Here is a 19,970-nt window from a genome sequence, read left to right as displayed (position 1 = left end):
AGTTGTGTTTCAAAATGGATGATGACTGTTGTTGTTTTTTTTTTCTTTTAGTTGAGCCGGGAGATTAGAGCAATCAGATTAGGAGCGTTGCTGTTTCTGTGGCCATACTGCTGAGCAGAGTGGCATCCATCCATCCGTCCATCCATCCATCCGTCCGTCGGGTGTGTTTCTGCAGCACAGTCTACCTTGTTCCTGCATCCTGGTGGTCTACATGCAGCGTACCTCGGACCCGGCGCTCCTTCTGAGGTAAAGCTCTCACACACATTCACACAGTTGTATTTTTTATTGTCTTGTGTCAACTGGAGCATGAGCCTCTGTGTAAGAATGTCAAATGTGGGACGATTGCTGTGCTATTGCTTACTTGGTGTCGACAAGAAAAACATGGATGCAAAATTGCGTGATTTATGTGTTGACAAAAAAGTTATTTGCTCTCAATGTTTGTAGATTTACGGTAATCTTAGAATATTGTGATTTGTTTTGTCTTGAAAAAAAGTTTTGTCACAAAAAATATAACTTTAGAGCCATAAAAAAAAAAAAAATAGCTGAAATTCCCCACCTGCACGCTCGGCATAGCTGGTAGGCATCATTCCAAACAAATTACAACTCATGTATTCTGCGTCTCATCTGGTCAGGATTTACAAGTTTTTACAATGTCGCATAGATGTTATTGTTCCAAAGCCTGCGTTTTAAATCTTCATTCACGATACATCTGGCGTGTTGTAAACATGGCTAAAACAAAAACATAATTTCCTGCTACTTTGTTGCATTCTTCTCTGCGCTGTCTTTCAAACACAACCAATTATTGCAGATGGCAGCCTGCTATTGCATCTTTTCTTTGATTTGATTGTATCATCATAATAATGGGACTTGGAAAAATATTATTTGACCTAACTAAAAAAAAAAACTACAATATTACAGCAATATATATTAATCTTTCTGTAAATGCTGCTGTTTTGGTTAGCAACAGAGTTCAAATTGGCACAGTAGTAAACACTCAACTGTATCTAAATACTGTATGAATTAATATAATAATTTACTTCAGGTTTTGCGAGGGGATAAAAGGACCCTGACATGACTTGTTTCCCCAGGTTTAGCAAAGTCACATGACCCCATTTGAAGGTGAGCCATGAAGACGGGCTCTCAAATCCGCCTATTGCTTTGGAAGAACTGGACCCTACGCAAAAGGCAGAAGGTAACATTAATGGTTGCGCACTCAAATCTTGTTTCAAAGGCTTTCTGTCGCTAATACGCTTGTTTGTTGCAGATTCGCTTCCTGGTGGAGCTCTTGTGGCCCGTTTTGCTGTTTGTTGGTCTGGTGTGGCTGAGGAGAGCCAACCCGCTCTACCAGCAGCATGAATGTAAGAGCACGCAATTGGAGATGGGGAAGCTATCGATTTGATATTCATAAACCTTTGAACACGAGTTTTGTTGAGGTTGACATGGACCACACAATTGCAGAGTGACAATACGTCATGTGAGAGCTGTGCTAATATTTTAGCCTAATTTAGCTCTCCATGACATTCCAGGTCATTTCCCCAACAAGGCCATGCCATCTGCGGGCGCGCTTCCATGGATCCAGGGCATCTTCTGCAATGCCAACAACCCCTGCTTCAGACACGCCACCAGAGGAGAGTCTCCAGGGGTTGTCTCCAACTATAACAATTCAATGTGAGTAACTTGCGTCATTATTTATTGACATTGTACGGCATTTTACATTTGTTTTTTGTTTTTGCTTCAGATTGTCACGCTTCTACACAGACATCTTGGAGATGTTTAGCGACACAGAGGTGCACCAGCTGAGACGTATGTGGCATGAGGTGTCTGCCTTCTCCGACTTCATGGACACAATACGCAACAATCCAGCTGCCGTGTCAGGTGAGATGGAAATCTCAAATGCTGGCCAAACACTGGCAGAAGATTCAAATCAGAGTTCTTTGCTTGGTCACCTGAGAGTCAGAGCAAGGGAATCCCTACGAAAATTGTTGGTTCACCGTAAGTCGATTGATATCGAGACTGCCCTGCGTTCAGGTCGCGGTCTAAAGATCGAGGACATCCTGAAGGACGACGAACTTCTAACGGCGTTCTTGCTGCGAGATGCCGAGCTCCCCCAGTCTGTTGTCTACCAGTTGACCAATGCGGAAATCCGAATAGAACAGGTGAGGCTTGGTGGACGCTAATGCTATTGCTAATGACAACCAACTGTAGCTTCAATCTGCTACAGTTTAGTAAACATATAGTGTGGAATGAACCGATGGGAAGAATAAAGATGACATTTCAAAAGCCATTTCTTTTTTTAATCAACCTGATGTATATGTTTATTTTCTGCGTCTTGTTCCTCGGCAGTTTGCGTCAGGCATCCCGGACCTGCAGTTGAAGGACATCGCGTGCAGCCAGGCACTACTAGAGCGCTTCATCATCTTCCCGAGCCGCCACGGCCTCCACAGCGTCCGCAATGCCATGTGCGCCCTCACCCAACAGCGGCTGCAGAAGATCGAGGATGCGCTCTACGCCAACGTGGACTTCTTCAAGATCTTCCAACTGGTGAGACTTGTGATGTAATAGTGTACCTAATAAAGTGGCTGGAAGCGCTCAGCAGGTGACTCAGGCTTTATCCGTCTTGCCCCTGTTTCTCTAATGGGCTTAGGTTGGGCCCCACCCACATAGGCTAAGAAGTGACCCACAGCGTCGTGTCTTGGCTGACAGATTAAACAAGTTGTGCACCATGCTCATAACCTAATGTTTCTGCCATTTAAATGAATAGATACCATTCATTATTTGACCGCCGCCCCCCCCCCCACACACCAGAACATCGAGAAGCAGCGCACCACTGAAATAATAACAAAATTAATAGAAATAATAATAAAAAATGAATAGAATGTAAAATAATTAAAGTTTTTGCTTCATGATTTAATGCTTCAATTCAATTATTTTGGTGTGCCCACCTTGACCACTAGGGGGCAGTAAAAGACGCTCATACAGACAAGCCAAGTGTATGTATTCTTAGTGACTAAATTAACTGCTATATGATATTCATAATTTTTCCATAAAATTGCCAATATCTCACAATTCTTGTCAGAGTTTGTATACTTATGAACATGACTCAATACTCTTGAATTTTTATGATCATATTTAGAGTCAACCTTTCCAGGGGACTATGAAGCACGTTGTTGCAATTTTCCACCTCCCACCAAAGCTCCCTCGTCAGTCTCACTTCCCCTTGCCCAAAAATTCTCTTCATTGAGCTGCAAGCGTGAGGAATGAGCCAGGAAGGACGTCTGGCGTATTTGTCTTGGCGTCCCCTCCCGTGCTTTCCCAACAACATCACCCCCCGGCCTACTTCCCTTCAGCAAGACAAAGAAAAAGCTGATGACTCAACATGTCTTCTCCCCACAGTTGCCTCGCATTATGGACGGCTCTTCCGAGGGGGTGGACCTGCGGCAATGGGGTCGCGTCCTCAGGGCGTCGTCAGAGAGGATACGAGAGGTGAGCTAGCCCACAATGCATTGCTGCGGCTCCTTGTATTATCCCACCCCAACCGATACCTTCAGCCACCCACTCCTGAGGTCCTGCAGGCTATTATTAGCCTCTTAACCCCTGTTGTATTTTTAGTGGTCCTCTGATTACCTTTGCCAAGAAGCGGATGTGTTTTTTGTTTGTTTGTTTGTTTGTTTGCTTGGCCCAGTCTACAGTTTTTGAGGCCTTGATTTATTTTCCTTTAACATCAATTTTAACCTCATGAAAATTAAATAACTGTTCCTTATTTTCTATACGTGAGGTGGTGGGGCGGGGGGGGTTCAGGGGTCATCATCATCACTTCAGGCCAGATGAGTAAGAATAGTGGGTGGGTGTGTTAACATTCCACGGAGATGACACATCCAACCAGGTGGGACCTTCTTGTCGCCGTGGTGACAGAAAGGCGCCAAATGCTTCCTGTCTGACTTCATGTATTCTTTGGAATGTGTGGGTGACATCATCAAAAGCCAAGACGGCGAGAAAAAAAGCCGCAATAAATTATCAGGAAATATGAGACAAAATAATTCAAATACGTTTGAGCAGAAATAAATAAAATATTAAAAAGATTACAAAATGATTTTGAGGTAATTAAACAAAAGTATGGTGACTAAATATTTTTTGACAAATTTTGTTGAAAAAAAGTGGGGAAAAAAATGATAATTTTCCTCCCATCAGCTGATTCAGCGCAACAACTCCCGGGCACTCATCAAAGCAGTGACTTCGCTCTTCGGCGATGGCGGCCCTGCCTCTTTCTCGGAGCTGACGGCGTCCATGTCCAGCCTTTTCTGCGGCTACCCGGAGGGCGGCGGTGCACGTGTACTTTCTTTCAACTGGTACGAGGACAACAACTACAAGGTGTTCCTGGGTGTCAACAACAGCCGTGCCCGTGACACCTACGTCTATGACTACACTACCAGTGAGTTCAACCTGCCAACAAATATTTTCTTCATTCGGCTTAACATTTTCAGTCACCCATGAGGAAAAACCCAATTAAATGTCTAAAATGCCCTCATCCAACTTAAGATTCAATTTTTTTTTCTAAATTCTAGTTGCGACCCAAATTGTCTTTCTAAATTCCTAAATTCAAATTAAACTCAAAATGCCAACCAAATCCAGTTAAGCACCCAAAATACCTTCTTAAATTCAAATCATGACCCAAAGATAATTTTGAAATTCAATCACGCTCCAAAATATCTAAATCAAAACCCCGAAACATCTTCCTTATTTCATTTTTAATGTCCTCCCCCCATTGAGTGAAATCACATTGTTGACGTTTGCAGCTGGCTTCTGCAACAGCCTGATGGAAACGCTGGAGTCTAACCCGGTCACCAAAGCGGTGTGGAATTCTGTCAAGCCCCTGCTGATGGGAAAGATCCTCTACACTCCTGACTCCCCTGCCGTCCGGAAGATATTAAAAAGCGTAAGGGAGGAGTTGCCCGCCCGCCCGCCTGCCAGCATCCTGACCTCTCTGACACCCCTCTCCTCCAACACTTTAATCATGTTTGTTTTGTGTGTGCGTCAGGCGAACACCACCTTCGAGGAGCTGGAGAGGCTGCGCAACATTGCCAAGATGTGGGAAGAGGTGGGGCCTCAGCTGTGGGCTTTCTTCCACAACAGCGTGCAGATGAATGTAATCAGAGTAAGACTCTAAAATTATTTATGAAAACAAGGACCATGAACTTCCTCAATGTCTAAATTCCACCTCACTAAAAATGTTAAAATTGAAGCCTATGAACTTTGCCTGACAACAAATGAACCAATCAACAAGTAAACAACTAGATACTGCACACTTGCAAGTATTAAAAACTTAAAATGATCTATAATTCTCATATTCAAACACTACAAGGAATATCCTCAAATCACTTAAAATGATCTAGTTATGATGATCACTTTTGGTTTCATTGATGTATTCTTGTATGTGTCATGGCCACAGGACACACTGGCAAACCCCACGGTGATGAACTTTATGGACACGAGCCTGGAGGATGCCAACGTGACCACCAGAGATATCCTCAACTTCCTGTACAGTGGCTCAGAAGAATGGCGACAGGCAGGAATGTCCGGCTTTGACTGGAGGAACATTTTTAACGTCACTGACCAAATCATGCACACCATCAACAGATATGCGGAGGTGAGAATGAAGCCTATATTAGTGTGTACCTGTTTGTCTATAGCTACCTAACCTACCTAGATAGCTAATTCAAGAACTTACTGTAAAATTGTCTTTCCTGACTGAAGTGCATCACTCTGGACAAGTTTGTGGCCTACACGGACGAGTCGCAGATGATCCACCAGGCCTTGTACCTGCTGGAGGAAAACAAGTTCTGGGCCGGCGTGGTCTTCGCCGACATATACCCCTGGACCACCAGTCTCCCACCACATGTCAAGTACAAGATCCGCATGGACATCGACGCCGTGGAGCGCACAAACAAGGTCAAAGACAGGTCAGTGAGGATGTTCTGAGTTACATCCTGGTACTATTGGGAGGTGACATCAGAGTTGTAGTCGCGAGTGTCCTCCGTTTGCTTTCAGGTACTGGGATCCAGGCCCTAGGGCGGACCCCGTGGAGGACCAGAGATACATCTGGGGTGGCTTTGCCTACTTGCAAGACATGATTGAACATGGCATCATTAAAGTGCACACGGGTCACGATTGGCCACTAGGGGTCTATGTGCAGCAGATGCCCTACCCTTGCTACGTGGATGACCTGTGAGTCTGCACTGCTAGTTACATATCTAGAAAGAACATAGCTAAGTTGGTAACCCACAAGATATTTAGGTACGTACATAGATAATTACGTAACTACCTGAGAGTTCCTCATTGACTGAGTGAGTAGATTTTTTTTTTACAAGATTTTTGTTAACGAAGCCTAACCTCTCCTTGGCCGGCCATCAGCTTCATGATCACGCTGAACCGCTGCTTCCCGATGTTCATGGTGCTGGCGTGGATCTACTCAGTGTCCATGACAGTGAAGAGCATTGTATTGGAGAAGGAGCTGCGCCTCAAGGAGACCCTCAAGGCCATGGGCGTGGCTAACGGTGTCCTTTGGTGCACCTGGTTCATCGATAGCTTTGTCACCATGGCGGCCAGCACGATGCTGCTCACCTCCATCATTGTGGTGAGTTAGTAGGTAACTACCTAGCTCACTAAGCATCTATGTTACTGACCAACGAGTACCTGACCAGATAACTATAACAAATTCACTAACCTACTTACTAACATGATAGCTGGACAAGTAAGTACTTACATAACTTACTTACTTACAAGTACTATACCGGCTCAGTGGCATAGTGGTAGAGTGTCCGCCCTGAGACCGGAAGGTTGTGGGTTCAAACCCTGGCCGGGTCATACCAAAGACTATAAAAATGGGACCCATTGCCTCCCTGCTTGGCACTCAGCATTAAGGGTTGGAATTGGGGGGTTAGATCACCAACTGATTCCCGAGCGCGGCACCGCTGCTGCTCACTGCTCCCCTCTCCCCCAGGGGATGGATTAAAATCACACGGGGATGGGTTAAATGCAGAGGACAAATTTCACCACACCCAGGTGTGTGTGTGACGATCATTGGGACTTTAATCTTTAATCTAACTACCTAGATACACGCCATATGACCTACTTTCAGGGTGGCAAGGTGCTGAACTACAGCGACCCGGTGCTGGTGTACCTCTTCCTGCTGACGTTCACCGTGGCCACCATCATGCAGTGCTTCCTCATGAGCGTCTTTTTCAACAAAGCCAACCTGGCGGCAGCGTGCAGCGGTGTGCTTTACTTCACCCTCTACCTGCCGCACGTGCTTTGCCTCGCCTGGCAGGACCGCCTCACCGTCAACATGAAGATGGGCGCCGTACGTAGACAAAAGAAAAAACTTTTTAGAAAGAGGTTGACGATGTCGCTCATCTCCCCTCCAGAGCCTGCTGTCTCAGGTGGCATTTGGCTTTGGGACAGAGTACCTGTCACGCTACGAGGAGCAGGGCGTGGGCCTGCAGTGGGACAACATTCAGACCAGCCCGCTAGAGAAGGACAACTACTCCTTCCTTACCTCCATCTTTATGATGGCGCTGGATGCCATACTCTACGGCATCCTGGCCTGGTACCTGGACAACGTCTTTCCAGGTGAGAACTTGGGACTGAGGTGCTCTGCAATGTGCTTCCTTTCTTATACCCCCTTGTTGACAGCTTTGCAAATATGAATAGCAACATAAATGAATTATTCAGCTTATAACTAACTAAGCAATACATTCCTGTGATTCTTTGCAGGTCAGTACGGCATTGGTCGGCCATTCTACTTCCCCCTGCAGCCTTCCTACTGGCACAAATCTTCATCTGCAGCTGCTGCCACAGATGACTTAGGTATCGCTAGTTCACAAATGCACAAAATAATTTTGTGTTAAAAAGAAAACATTGAAGAAAAAAAAAACAGTATATAAAAAAAAAAAAAAGAAAACATCGCAGAGAGGTCACTCCAATACCTTGAAAGTGTTTAAGTGGTTAAATAACTGATTTCTTTCACAGTTGCACCAGAAGCGGACAATGCAGGAAAGGACCCTGAAAGTGGCGGCACACCTGCACACACTGGCAACACCTGTAACGGCTCAGCCAGGAGGAAAACCTGCAAGCACCAAAACAAACGGGAGCGCCTGGAGAAGGAGAAAGAGTGGCTGAGGCTACAGGAGGAGCAAGAGGAGAAGGAGGAGAAGGAAAACGCCTCCGGGAGCCAAGAGGGTGAGGAAACAATTGTGGAGAACATGCTAAGAGCTTCACCTAGTGGACAAGGGAGATGTTACATGTCTGATAAGATACCAGTACTGTACTTCAATTTCAAGAGCGTGAGGAAGAAATTGTGGAGAATATGCTAAGAGCTCCACCTAGTGGTCAAGAGAGATGTTACATGTCTGGTAGGGTTAGGGTTAATTAATTAGTAATTTAATTTAATAATTTTAACAGTACCATATTTTGAAAATAAATTTGAAATTCAACAAAGTTACTTCATCCTGGTAGGCCTGCTTTTGTTTGAGCCGGATCCATTGGGTCTGGAGTTGGGGGTTTGCATCCAGGAGCTGGTCAAGGTGTTTCCAGGAGGCTCTCGCCCCGCTGTCGACCGCCTCAGCCTCAATTTCTACGAGGGTCAGATCACCTCCTTCCTGGGACACAATGGGGCCGGCAAGACTACCACCTTGTAAGACCACGCCATCATATGTTTATTGTTTACCCGTTGTGATTTTTTTTTTTGGTCTTCTGTCTAGATCCATCCTTACCGGGCTCTTCCCGCCCACGTCCGGTTCTGCTTACATTTACGGAAGAGACATCCGCACCGACATGGACGCCGTGCGGTCCTCCTTGGGGATGTGTCCTCAATACAACATCCTTTTCAATCAGTGAGTAATAATAATGCTCACTTTTGATATATATATATATATAAAAAAAAAGATATAAATAAATCCTATAAACTAAAATAATTTTGGAATAGACAGCATTGTGTTGGGACTGAAATGTAAAATAATACTTCAAAAGAGATTTCTGGTTTTTGTTTGGCTTCCAGCCTGACAGTAGAAGAGCACATCCTGTTCTACTCGCTGCTGAAGGGTCGCACGCACCCCGAGGCGCAGAAGGAGGTCGAGGACATGCTGGTGGACCTGGGCCTACCTCACAAGCGAGAAGACGAAGCCCAGAACCTCTCAGGCTAGGAGTTGCTCTGCCTATTTTTTGAGTGGAAATGAGAAAAAGCTCAGCAAGCCTCTGTTTCGCACCAACAGGTGGCATGCAGAGGAAGCTGTCAGTCGCCATGGCGTTTGTTGGCGGCTCCAAGGTGGTCATCCTGGACGAGCCCACTTCCGGCGTGGATCCTTATTCCAGGAGGTCTATATGGGACCTCCTGTTGAAATACAGATCCGGTACAAATAGTTCAAGTTACGTTGAACAGGATTTTGTCTGCTTATGTTAACGGGATGCTGTGCAGGTCGCACGGTGATCCTGTCCACGCACCACATGGACGAAGCCGACCTACTGAGCGACCGCATCGCCATCATCTCCAAGGGCCAGCTGCACTGCTGCGGCTCACCGCTCTTCCTCAAGAACTGCTTTGGTGCTGGCTTCTACCTGACTCTGGTTCGGCGCATAAAGGACCTCAAGAAGAAAGAGGTGAGCTTTTCAACGCAGATTTGTATATTCCGTGTAAAATTAAAATAAATATATTTTGAAATATTTGTATTAGATCAGGACATTTTAAAAAAGCTATGAAAAACGTTGTGAATGACTTGTCCAGAACGACTGTGACTGTGCCTCCGACTGTTCCTGCACCTGCTCCATTTGCACCAGACACAAGGATCAGTCCCAAAACCTGTGCCAGACAGCCGAACGGGTCCTCGAGGGTGAGATCCAAGCGTCACCAAACCATCAAAATGCCTCACCTTAAGCCCGTCTGTGATGTCCGCAGGGAACCTGGACAGCATCAGCGGCCTCATCCACCACCACGTCCCCGACGCCAAGCTCATCGAAGCCATCGGTCAAGAGCTTACCTTCCTGCTGCCCAGTCGATGCTTCAAGCACCGCGCCTACGCCAGCCTCTTTAGGGAGCTGGAGGAGACCCTCGCCGACATGGGCCTCAGCAGCTTTGGCATCTCCGACACATCCCTGGAGGAGGTACACCTCCCTTTTGAATGGAGCTCATGTTCAACAGGAAAACAAAAAACACAGTTAGTAAATTTGTATTTTAATCTTTTTCATGAATGTACAACCTTTGCAGATCTTCCTAAAGGTGACAGCAGATGGCGAGGCATTAGCGAGCAATCCCGCCACCGCTGGTAACGATCACCACCTCCCCCCCACGTGTCCTAGCCCTCCACCGTCACACGTGTTGTGTGTTTGTCACCTGTGTTCTTCCCCATGTCACTTCTTGCCTGTAGAAGACTGGATGTTGCAGAGAAGGAAAAAGCAAGCGGGAGTAGATGAAGGTCAGACATGGGACAAGTGAAGCTTTTATTGGATTTTACCACCTAGCTTTTTTAAATAACAGTAAGATAAAAAATGACTTAGGCAATGATGCTATTTGGCTAATGATTTGTAGCCATCAGCTGCCCCGAGTTCTGCTCCTTCCAGTTTATTGCTGCATCGCTAGTCCATATTTGGTAAATGTTTTTTTTTTCTTCAAACGCTGTGCATGTGTGTCAACCACAGAGCGCTACGATGCCATGCAAGCTAACAGCGTTACGCTGCACGCCGCGTCAGACTCCAGCGCTGGCAAAGGATCAAGGCAGGTGAAAGGAGCCTGGCTGATCCTGAAGCAGTTTCACGCACTACTTGTCAAGAGATTTCATCATGCCACTCGAAGCCGCAAAGACTTTGTGGCCCAGGTACAATATGGTCTTTTGGCCTTATTTCCATCTAAATCCACTTTTTTTTGTGTCCAATATAAAAAGTAATCTAGATCAGATTCTGAATTTTGTCTTTCAGTTACAAAACAGACGTGAATCTGGATTAAAAGTGGTTTGGTTTGTCATTTTAGATTTGTTGTGGTTTGATTTTTTTTTTTTTTCTATGATGGTTCAGATTGTCCTACCTGCCAGCTTCATCCTCATAGCGCTCATCTTCACCACCATCGTTCCACCCTTTGGAGAGTACCCCAGCCTGACGTTGAGCCCCTGGATGTACGGACCGCAAGTCTTCTTCTTCAGGTTGCCAGCCATGTGATGTCACATTTGTTCCTCTGAGACGGTCTGCTCGAATACCGCAATGACCTTATTCATGGTTGTCTTTCCAACGCAGTAATGAGAAACCCTTGGACCCGACCATGAGGCACTTTGTAGAACGCTTCTTAAGACAACCGGGTCTCGGAACCCGATGCATGCAAGGGGAACCACTGGGGTGAGTAGCACAGAGGAGGCTGGTGTTGGCGGTAAACTGATAAGAATCAAATAAAAGTTGGATTTTTGGTTATTTTTCCACCTTTGACTTGCCATCCAGGCTGCCTTGCGACCACGAGCCGTCCGAGTGGCAACGTCCCGACGTGGATGCCGTGACGAGCAACATCCTGCAGAGTCCGGAGTGGAACCAGAGGAACCCGTCACCCTCCTGCCTGTGCAGCAGCAGTAGAAAGCTAACCATGATGCCCATCTGCCCCGCTGGTGCCGGAGGCCTCCCGCCCGTGCAACGCTTGGAAGCCACGGGGGACACCTTGATGGATCTCACTGAGCGCAACATCTCGGACTTCTTAGTCAAAACTTACCCAAGTGTCATCAGAACAAGGTGAATGTGCAATTTTGCCTTTGATGCTACGTTTGAATTCTCAGCTCTATGCATTCCGATACTGGAAGTCAAATGTTGCATTGCTATATTACTTGGCTAATGTAAATGTCTCATTTCTCTCTGATTCATCTCACAGTTTGAAGAGCAAATACTGGGTCAATGAACAAAGGTAAGGTCCAAAATAAAATCCATAGTACCACGTGTCCCAAATGAATGGAGTCTCTCCTCAGATATGGTGGCCTGTCCATCGGAGGACAGCTTCCTATCCTGGACGTGGAGCCCAGAGACATTGAAAACGTTTTCCGTCAACTTGGGCGGATGCTCAACATCACGGCGGTAACAAGTCCCGCCATTAGTTGAGTCGTTCTGACGTGACCTCCTCCAAGCCTGCTAATCAAAAATGTCCTCTGGCAGGGTCCACATTCCAGAGTGGCAGTGCAGGAGCTCGGACCTTTCCTACGATATATGGAAAGTGAATTTAACGTAAAGGTGGGTGCTATTTGAGGAATTAAGGTAATAAATGGAGCACACCAGTAACAAAAAAATGGTTCTTCCCTGGCAGGTGTGGTACAACAACAAAGGCTGGCATGCCATGGTGGCCTTCATGAATGTAGCCAACAACGCCATCCTGCGGGCGTTCTTGCCCACTAGTGCCAAGCCCATCGAGTTTGGCATCACCGCCCTCAACCACCCTCTAAACCTCACCAAGGAGCAGCTTTCCGAGGTCACTGTGTGAGTGCTGAGCCCGAGACACACAAGAGCTCAATCGAATGCCGGCAATTGCAAATTTGACAATTTGAGCTCATTTGCTCCCGCTAGACTGACCACATCAGTGAACGCGGTGGTGGCCATCTGCGTAATCTTCGCCATGTCCTTCATCCCGGCCAGTTTTGTCCTCTACCTCATCCAGGAGCGTGCCAGCCAAGCCAAGCACCTGCAGTTTGTCAGTGGCGTTAGCCCTTTTATCTACTGGCTGTCCAACTTCTTCTGGGACATGGTGAGGGGGATGCTACACCTAACAGTTTGAGGGATTATTGCTCTGTTTTTATTTTTCATGTTTCATCCAGGTGAACTACTCCATCAGCGCTGCCATGGTGGTCGTCATCTTCGTGGCATTTGACAAAAAGTGCTACACGTCCCCAGCCAACCTGCCTGCCCTTGTAGCGCTGCTCCTGCTCTATGGGTAACATTATTACCATTGTAAATTAAAAACTACAAAAAAGCAAAACTACTCATGCTTCAGAAGGACTTGACAGAACTATTGGTGTGCACATTCAGGTGGTCCGTGACGCCCATGATGTACCCCATGTCGTACCTGTTCAACATCCCGAGCACTGCCTACGTGTCGCTGTCCTGCATCAACCTGTTCATCGGCATCAACAGCAGCGCTGTCACTTTCATCCTGGAGCTCTTCGAAAACAACCGGGTACATTGGGTTTGTCATAAATGTGTCAGGGTCAAAAGTTCTCTCGCTAACCTTTTGGGTCTGGGTGTGTCATCAGTCGCTGCTGATGTTCAACAAGTGGCTGAAGAAAGGCCTGCTGGTCTTTCCTCACTTCTGTCTGGGTCGCGGCCTTATCGACATGGCCATGAACCAGGCGGTCACCGACGTCTACGCCCGTTTCGGTAATCAGGTTTTTTTACGCACGTGACTTGAGTCGTAATCTTCCCTGTCTGATGATTGTGTATGATTGTGTTTTGGGCAGGTGAGGAGCACACAGACAATCCCTTCCGATGGGACTTTATTGGGCGGAACGTTTGCTTCATGGCGGCGGAAGGTTTTATCTTCTTTGCTTTCAACCTCCTCATTCAGTACCGTTTCTTCTTGGACCACTGGTAACACATCATCATCATGACTACACAGTTAATTCTAATGATTTTTGTTTTTTTAAATATAAACAGTTTTAACGTCTTTGCAGGTTATCAGACAGGAAACGTAGCCCGGCGCCAGACGAGGACGACGACGTGGCATGCGAGCGACGAAGAATCTACGATGGCGGCAGCAAGTCGGACATCCTGCAGATCCAAGACCTCACCAAGGTCAGCAGTGGAGGATATTCTTGTAACTTAATGCTAAAAGTATGAGTAAAAACAAAGTCAGTGCTTTTGTTTATTTCTATTTCTTTGCTTCTCACAGACTTATGTGGGCAGCAAAAGGGTGGCTGTTGATGGGATCTGTGTGGGTGTTCCCGCCGGTGAGGTGAGCTTGCTGTTTTTTTTTGTTTTTTTTTTGGTAGGCAACACCATCTAAACTCAAGACAACTGAGGCAGAGTTCTGTACATAGATAAAATACACAGTAATGAAATAAATGAATGAACGAATATTATTGGGTAACATGAAATAGTCGACTATCATCATTTAGCAAATGAGCTGACGTTCTTTTTGCCTTCTCAGTGTTTCGGACTTTTAGGCGTCAACGGCGCCGGCAAGACGACCACCTTCAAAATGTTGACAGGCGACACTGACGTCAGCTCCGGGGATGCTACTGTGGTTGGTTACAGGTATAAAACCACAAACCTTCAGCTTAGGATGGGCTTTAGATTATCGTAAGCATCTTATGGTAAAGGGATGCGTTTTAAAAATATCTTTAAATTTGGATTTGACTTTATGTTAGGTTAGAAAAATCTTAAATTGGTTTCCACAGTCATGGATGTACGGAGTCCTCCCATTGTTGATGATTATTCCGATTCAAATTTCCATTTTTGGGAAGCCATCCAGCACGTTATAAGGTCACACTAATTGAAATATGAGTGTGACTAATCGTAATAACTACAAATATGAACGTGAATACATTAAATGAAAACAAATGGTTGTGGAGACGCTGCAAATGGCTTTGGGCCAACATTTTTCTTCCTTTCCCTCATTAACATTCTGTAAGGGTAAAAGTCACCTTTAAACGTCAAAGCCAGCAAAAAAGAAGAAAAATGAGTGTTGAGGGTGTAACTTGTCATGTTGTGTCACAGCATCCTGAAAGAAATTCTGGACGTGCACCAGAATATGGGATACTGTCCGCAGTTCGATGCCATTGATGAATTGCTGACGGGCAGGGAGCATCTGTACCTGTACGCCCGTCTCAGGGGGGTGCCCGAGGATGAGATCCCCAGGGTAAGGAGGACCTTGCCACAATATTACCGCTGTACTGATGAGCCCAGAGAAGTTGAGATCTCTCCGTGAACAAAATTATAAACACTGGGACAGTGTCAATTATGCCTAGATTTTTGCTACGTCTTGCTCCTGATCCTCCTTGAGCAGCAGGGCTTTGTGGTAATATTAATAATAATAATCCCACCCTCCCTTGCTTTAGGTGGCAGAGTGGGGCATCCAGAAGTTGGGCTTGTCGGAGTACGCCGGCCGCTGCGCCGGCACCTACAGCGGTGGCAACAAACGCAAACTGTCCACCGCCATCGCCATGATCGGTTGCCCGGCGTTAGTTCTTTTGGTGAGTCAGCCACTCGGCTCCTTGGAATTATTTATATGAATCACTGCGTGCTTCTCCAGCTGTGCAAATCTTTGACTTTCAGGATGAGCCCACCACAGGGATGGACCCGCATTCCCGCCGTTTCCTGTGGAACGCCATTTTGAGTGTCATCCGTGACGGGCGGGCTGTCGTGCTGACGTCGCACAGGTTGGATGATGTCGTTGATCACATGTTAGCATGAAGACGCGATAGCGTGGACAAGGCGGAGGGAATACTAGTCATTTTTGGCAAAAGATCTTGCGGGTTGTGCTAGAAAGCAAAAAAATATCAGGTTAATTATAGGCACTTTAAATAGTGACGTGTGTACTGATTCCCGTTTACCATGAATTTGAAAATGCAATTCTGTATACAAGGGTGTGCACACTTGTGCAACCACATTATATCAGTTTGTTTTTAGCTCTCTGTTTCGTATCCACCAGCATGGAGGAGTGCGAGGCTCTGTGCACGCGACTCGCCATCATGGTCAACGGCACTTTCAAGTGTCTGGGTACCATCCAGCACCTCAAATACAAGTAAGACAACCAGTGATGCCATTTGACACTTGTTGCTATGGAGAATAAATCAGTGGGCGACATTTCCTTTGCGCAGATTCGGGGACGGCTACGTGCTGACCATGAAGATGAAGGCGGCAAAAGCGGGTGCGCCTCCTGACCTGGAGCCCGTGGAGGAATTCATGGAGAGCAGCTTCCCGGCGTGCGTGCGGCGCGAGAAACATTACAACACGCTACAGTACCACATCGCCTCATCCTCGCTGGCCAGGATCTTCCAGCTGGTCGTCTCCAACAAGGAGCGACTCGGCATTCAGGACTATTCCGTCTCGCAGACCACGCTAGACCAGGTAAGTACCTTTTGTGTCCTCTACCGTTGTGTTTTGTGTACCTTTTGTGTGTGATCATTTTGTGTTGTTTGTTTGGTTTTATGTATTGAATTATAGCAATAATGTGTGTGTGACACCTGCAGGTGTTTGTCAACTTCGCCAAGCAGCAGACGGCGGAGGACGACGTGGTCACGCTGCAGCGACGCGGTGTGGGTGCACGCAAGGATGTCAAAATCGCGCCGGTGAAAAGGAAAACCTGAGATGAACTTCTTAACAAGCTACACATGTACAAATATATATTGTATGTAAGTACTGACAAATGAATATGCAAGCACCCGGAGGCTGTACAGATGTGGTGTTTTTAATGGATGTTTGCATATCTCATTTTTATGTAAATGACATTTACAAATGAAAGTGCATGCTGTATATTTAATATTTGATGATGTAATGCTATGCTCATTCTGAGAAAGCAGTGTAGACAGTTGCAGGTCACGATTTTATATTCACCACAAATAAAACAGTAGACGCTTTATATGTATATTCCAAAATGGCCAGCCGTCATTTAACCCTTTAATGCACAAGTGAGTTTACCTTACATTCTTCCCCCTAGGGCTGCATATGGTTCCCTAACCGGGAATCAAACCTAGGCCGCCTAGATGCAGGACAAAAAGTATGAGGAATAACAATATTATGTTTAATAAAGAGCAGGAATAACATATTTCCAATTAATCGGCAGATTATTCATTACTCTGCCAAATATCGGTATTGGACTCAAAAATCCATATCACCACAAAATGTCTGCGTTTAGGCGTCGCTGTCGGTTTTGATGATGTGGAAAAGCGTGACGTTGAAGAGCACCTGGTGTCCGTTGTTCCAGCCGTAGAGCGCTCGCTCGCGGGCGTTGTAGTCCAGCATGGACATGTGGAAGTACTGGTTGTGAAATGGGATGTCGATATACTCGTATGTGGACGTCCGGGTAGAGTAGGCATAGTACACCTTGGCGCCGGTCAAGTGCGAGTTGGTGATGTAGAGCGTGCCGCAGATCATGAAAGCCTCGCCGGCGTTGCGCTTGGAGTACTCTGTGTTCCAGGTGGCGAGGGGCCGCAAGGTGTCTGGGTCCAAGCGGCTCAGAACCACATTGCCGGCGTTGCGGTTGGTGGCGTAGACGGCCCAGAGGCCCAGCTCGTCGGCCATCAGGTCGATGTCGGAGAAGCCGCCCCACGTGTACGGGTAGACGTTGTGGAAGCCGGCTGAGTCCAGCGCCCTCTGGGTCAGCACGCGGGCCGTCTCTAGGCTGTAGCGCACGATGATGTTGCTCTGCATCTTGTTGTAGTACAGCGAGCTGTTGTATACCACGTGGTTGGTGCCCGCCCACTTGAAGGGCAAGATGTGTGTGCGGGACCCCACGCCCGACACAAAGTCCGCCATGGAATTGTACTGCTTGACGATCTTGTTGTTGGTGTAGCCGTCCATGTACCAAACCTGCGGAGAGAGGCCAGCAACACCAGCAAAAGTGATGGCCATTTTTTAGAAGCAAGTTGCATTTGCCTGAGAAAAAGCTTTTATTCTATTTGTTTTTTTCAGGAAAAGTTCTGCACTCAAAGGAAATGTTCTTGCCAAGAAAGTCCCACCAACAGAAATTTCCGAAGTCTGCCTCACAAAAAAGAATACTTACTTTGATGTTTTCAGGAGAAGCTTGCGGGTCTGTCATCCATGCCCCGAACCTGGTCCCAGAGGTCTTCACTGTGAGCGGGCTGCTGATCTTCAGCAGCTTGCCGCATGCTGCACACACACATGAATACGCACCCGCACAGAAATTCTAAGAAAAATATGCCAATGTATGATAGTGAGCCCCCAACTGACTGAGTTTGCTCATGCAGCTCCTCAGGCGGTTTTCCAAGTTGAGGACTTTCTTGTTGAGCTTGTCATAGTCAAATGTTCCCATCTGTTCCTGCACGGTCAGCAAGACTGCCGACAGATTCCTGATCTCATCCTTGAACTGGGAAATGATCTGGGCGTCCGTCTTGTACTGCTCCAGCACGGGGATCAGTGCCTGGAGTGAGTCCATCTTCTCCTTCAGCTCCTGAACAGACATCAGGAATACGCATGGGAATCTTCTAGCATTTGAGGTGGCATTGTGGGATGGACCGTATAGAGCACCTGGAAGTTTTTGCTGGCCAGCGTCCTCCTGTCAGAGTCCATCTGTCTGAACTTGGAGCGCAGACTTTTAATGAGGCTCTCCATCCTCACGATGTACTGAAAGTCCCGCTGAGTACGCAAATTGAGAACCTCCATGGACTGAGACATGTTCTGGACCTGCTTGGGAACAACATTCAACTAAGGATTAATGTTATTCATTCCATTCATTCCATTCCATTCCATTCCATTCCATCCATCCATCCATCCATCCATGATTTCTGACAACTTATTTATGTTTAATGTCTCTTCACACTGACACAAAGAAAGACATTAGAATTTGCCAGCACAGAGAATGACTCAACGTCTATTCATTTGTGTGTGCATGAGCGTTTCCACATGCCTTCTCCAAGAGTTGTCGCAGCTGGCGTTCTTTGGCATCCCGGGAGCACAGACTCTGCCCGGGTGCGACTACTGTGCACACACAGCGGCCGGCGGCATCCTGGGCAGAATCAAACACTTGCCAGCCCTCCCGCTGCCCCACAGTGGTCTACTTGGACACACATGTACAAAGTCACATTGGTGGTGGCTCCTATCGGCTTTTCTCCAAAGGGGTCGCCACAGCGAAAGACCCGTTATTGTCAACAAACAAAATATGCTAATCTTTTATTAACAAAAACAATTTTAACAAAGTTAAATTAAAATACATAAACTTGTACAGCATCTTAATTGGTCAAGATAGCAAATCAATTAGCAGTTAGTAGACTCGTTAGTACAATAATAATAATAAAATAATAATTAGAAAAATAGCTGAAATAAATATACAAAATAAATAAGAACAATGTAAACTACATTTAATCAAAAAAACGTTTATCATATGATGACATACAAATTAGGCAGCAATAGAAAGCATTATCCATATTTAAAAAAAAATTGAATTATTAAAAATAATAATTTTGAGTTTCGCTGATTCGAGCTGTCATTTGGAGGTGTCATTGAACTCACCACAGGCGGCCAGTAGCCAAACAGCAGCAACACAAATGGAGACGCCGTCCACATCTCGTGACGTGAAGGGGGAAGCAAACGGGTAGAGTGAAGAAAGAAAAAAAAACGGCAGCGGTGAGCCAAAGGTGGTCCACTCGTGACTTGGTTCTGTTGTCTCCGCTCGTGTTGGCTCGTGAGTGAACGATTCGTTCAAAGGAACAAATTGTTTTTCAGTGAACGAGAGGGAACGAATCACTTCCTAAAGTGATTCGTTCTTTTTTCAGATTCATATGACTTCAACCAGTAGGTGTCGGTAATGTGTATTGAAGTGGTGCCACCTCACCGTAAAACAAAACGAAGAAGAAAATAACGTAACTTCCCGTTCGCGAACAAGCTGTGAATTGCATTTCCCGTTCACTAACTGAACGTTTCTGTGAGTCAGTGAGGGAGTGATTTGCATTTCCCGTTCATCGCGAGAACGGATCAGTGAGGCAACGAATCTGGACTTACCCGTTCGCGAACAAGTTAATGGGTGAACTGCCTTGCCGTGCATCAACGGATCAGTCAGTGAGCGTGTTGCGTCTCCTGGCGTGAACTATGTAAACCAGAATGTCGATTTCCGATTTCCAAAGAAAGAACCACTCACTGAAACTCTTATGCACGTTTTCTCCAAGCTAACGGCTAACTTTATTGCATGAAGGGATGCGCCGTTATGCAACATCTTCTCTTTGGGTAATCTTTATTTTATAATACTTAAAATAACGTGTATGCATACATACGCCTAAATATTGTTATCCAAT

At 46.2% G+C, this 19,970-nt stretch overlaps 2 protein-coding genes across 2 annotated transcripts; one reads left to right on the top strand and one right to left on the bottom strand.

Moving 5' to 3' along the window:
* The first annotated feature begins 61 nt into the window (after positions 1 to 61).
* Positions 62 to 16,598, top strand: LOC133165052 (retinal-specific phospholipid-transporting ATPase ABCA4-like). The gene is made up of 50 exons (XM_061294409.1): positions 62 to 246; positions 1,089 to 1,192; positions 1,265 to 1,358; positions 1,527 to 1,668; positions 1,739 to 1,875; positions 2,029 to 2,156; positions 2,344 to 2,541; positions 3,394 to 3,483; positions 4,189 to 4,429; positions 4,794 to 4,933; positions 5,036 to 5,152; positions 5,447 to 5,644; positions 5,752 to 5,957; positions 6,046 to 6,222; positions 6,409 to 6,631; positions 7,136 to 7,357; positions 7,422 to 7,626; positions 7,771 to 7,863; positions 8,026 to 8,235; positions 8,512 to 8,689; positions 8,757 to 8,888; positions 9,053 to 9,192; positions 9,267 to 9,404; positions 9,470 to 9,651; positions 9,776 to 9,881; positions 9,947 to 10,152; positions 10,256 to 10,313; positions 10,416 to 10,463; positions 10,687 to 10,862; positions 11,059 to 11,183; positions 11,275 to 11,373; positions 11,473 to 11,754; positions 11,891 to 11,923; positions 11,985 to 12,090; positions 12,169 to 12,243; positions 12,317 to 12,486; positions 12,574 to 12,751; positions 12,822 to 12,937; positions 13,033 to 13,180; positions 13,257 to 13,380; positions 13,461 to 13,590; positions 13,674 to 13,794; positions 13,892 to 13,954; positions 14,150 to 14,256; positions 14,719 to 14,860; positions 15,060 to 15,194; positions 15,277 to 15,380; positions 15,653 to 15,745; positions 15,822 to 16,071; positions 16,194 to 16,598. Exons 2-50 carry the CDS (start codon positions 1,127 to 1,129, stop codon positions 16,308 to 16,310), a joined length of 6,969 nt encoding a protein of 2,322 aa, XP_061150393.1. The 5' UTR covers positions 62 to 246; positions 1,089 to 1,126; the 3' UTR covers positions 16,311 to 16,598.
* Positions 16,391 to 19,586, bottom strand: LOC133165124 (noelin-3-like). Its single transcript, XM_061294569.1, has 6 exons — positions 19,192 to 19,586; positions 18,590 to 18,736; positions 18,211 to 18,366; positions 17,914 to 18,133; positions 17,726 to 17,832; positions 16,391 to 17,532 (listed from the first exon to the last, which is right to left on the bottom strand). Exons 1-6 carry the CDS (start codon positions 19,243 to 19,245, stop codon positions 16,855 to 16,857), a joined length of 1,362 nt encoding a protein of 453 aa, XP_061150553.1. The 5' UTR covers positions 19,246 to 19,586; the 3' UTR covers positions 16,391 to 16,854.
* Positions 19,587 to 19,970: the final 384 nt, after the last annotated feature.

The sequence above is a fragment of the Syngnathus typhle genome, linkage group LG13 (assembly GCF_033458585.1).
Source record: "Syngnathus typhle isolate RoL2023-S1 ecotype Sweden linkage group LG13, RoL_Styp_1.0, whole genome shotgun sequence".
Taxonomy (NCBI): Eukaryota; Metazoa; Chordata; class Actinopteri; order Syngnathiformes; family Syngnathidae; genus Syngnathus; species Syngnathus typhle.
Note: the sequence above shows the minus strand (reverse complement) of the source record. Positions and strands in the feature narration are given on the sequence as shown.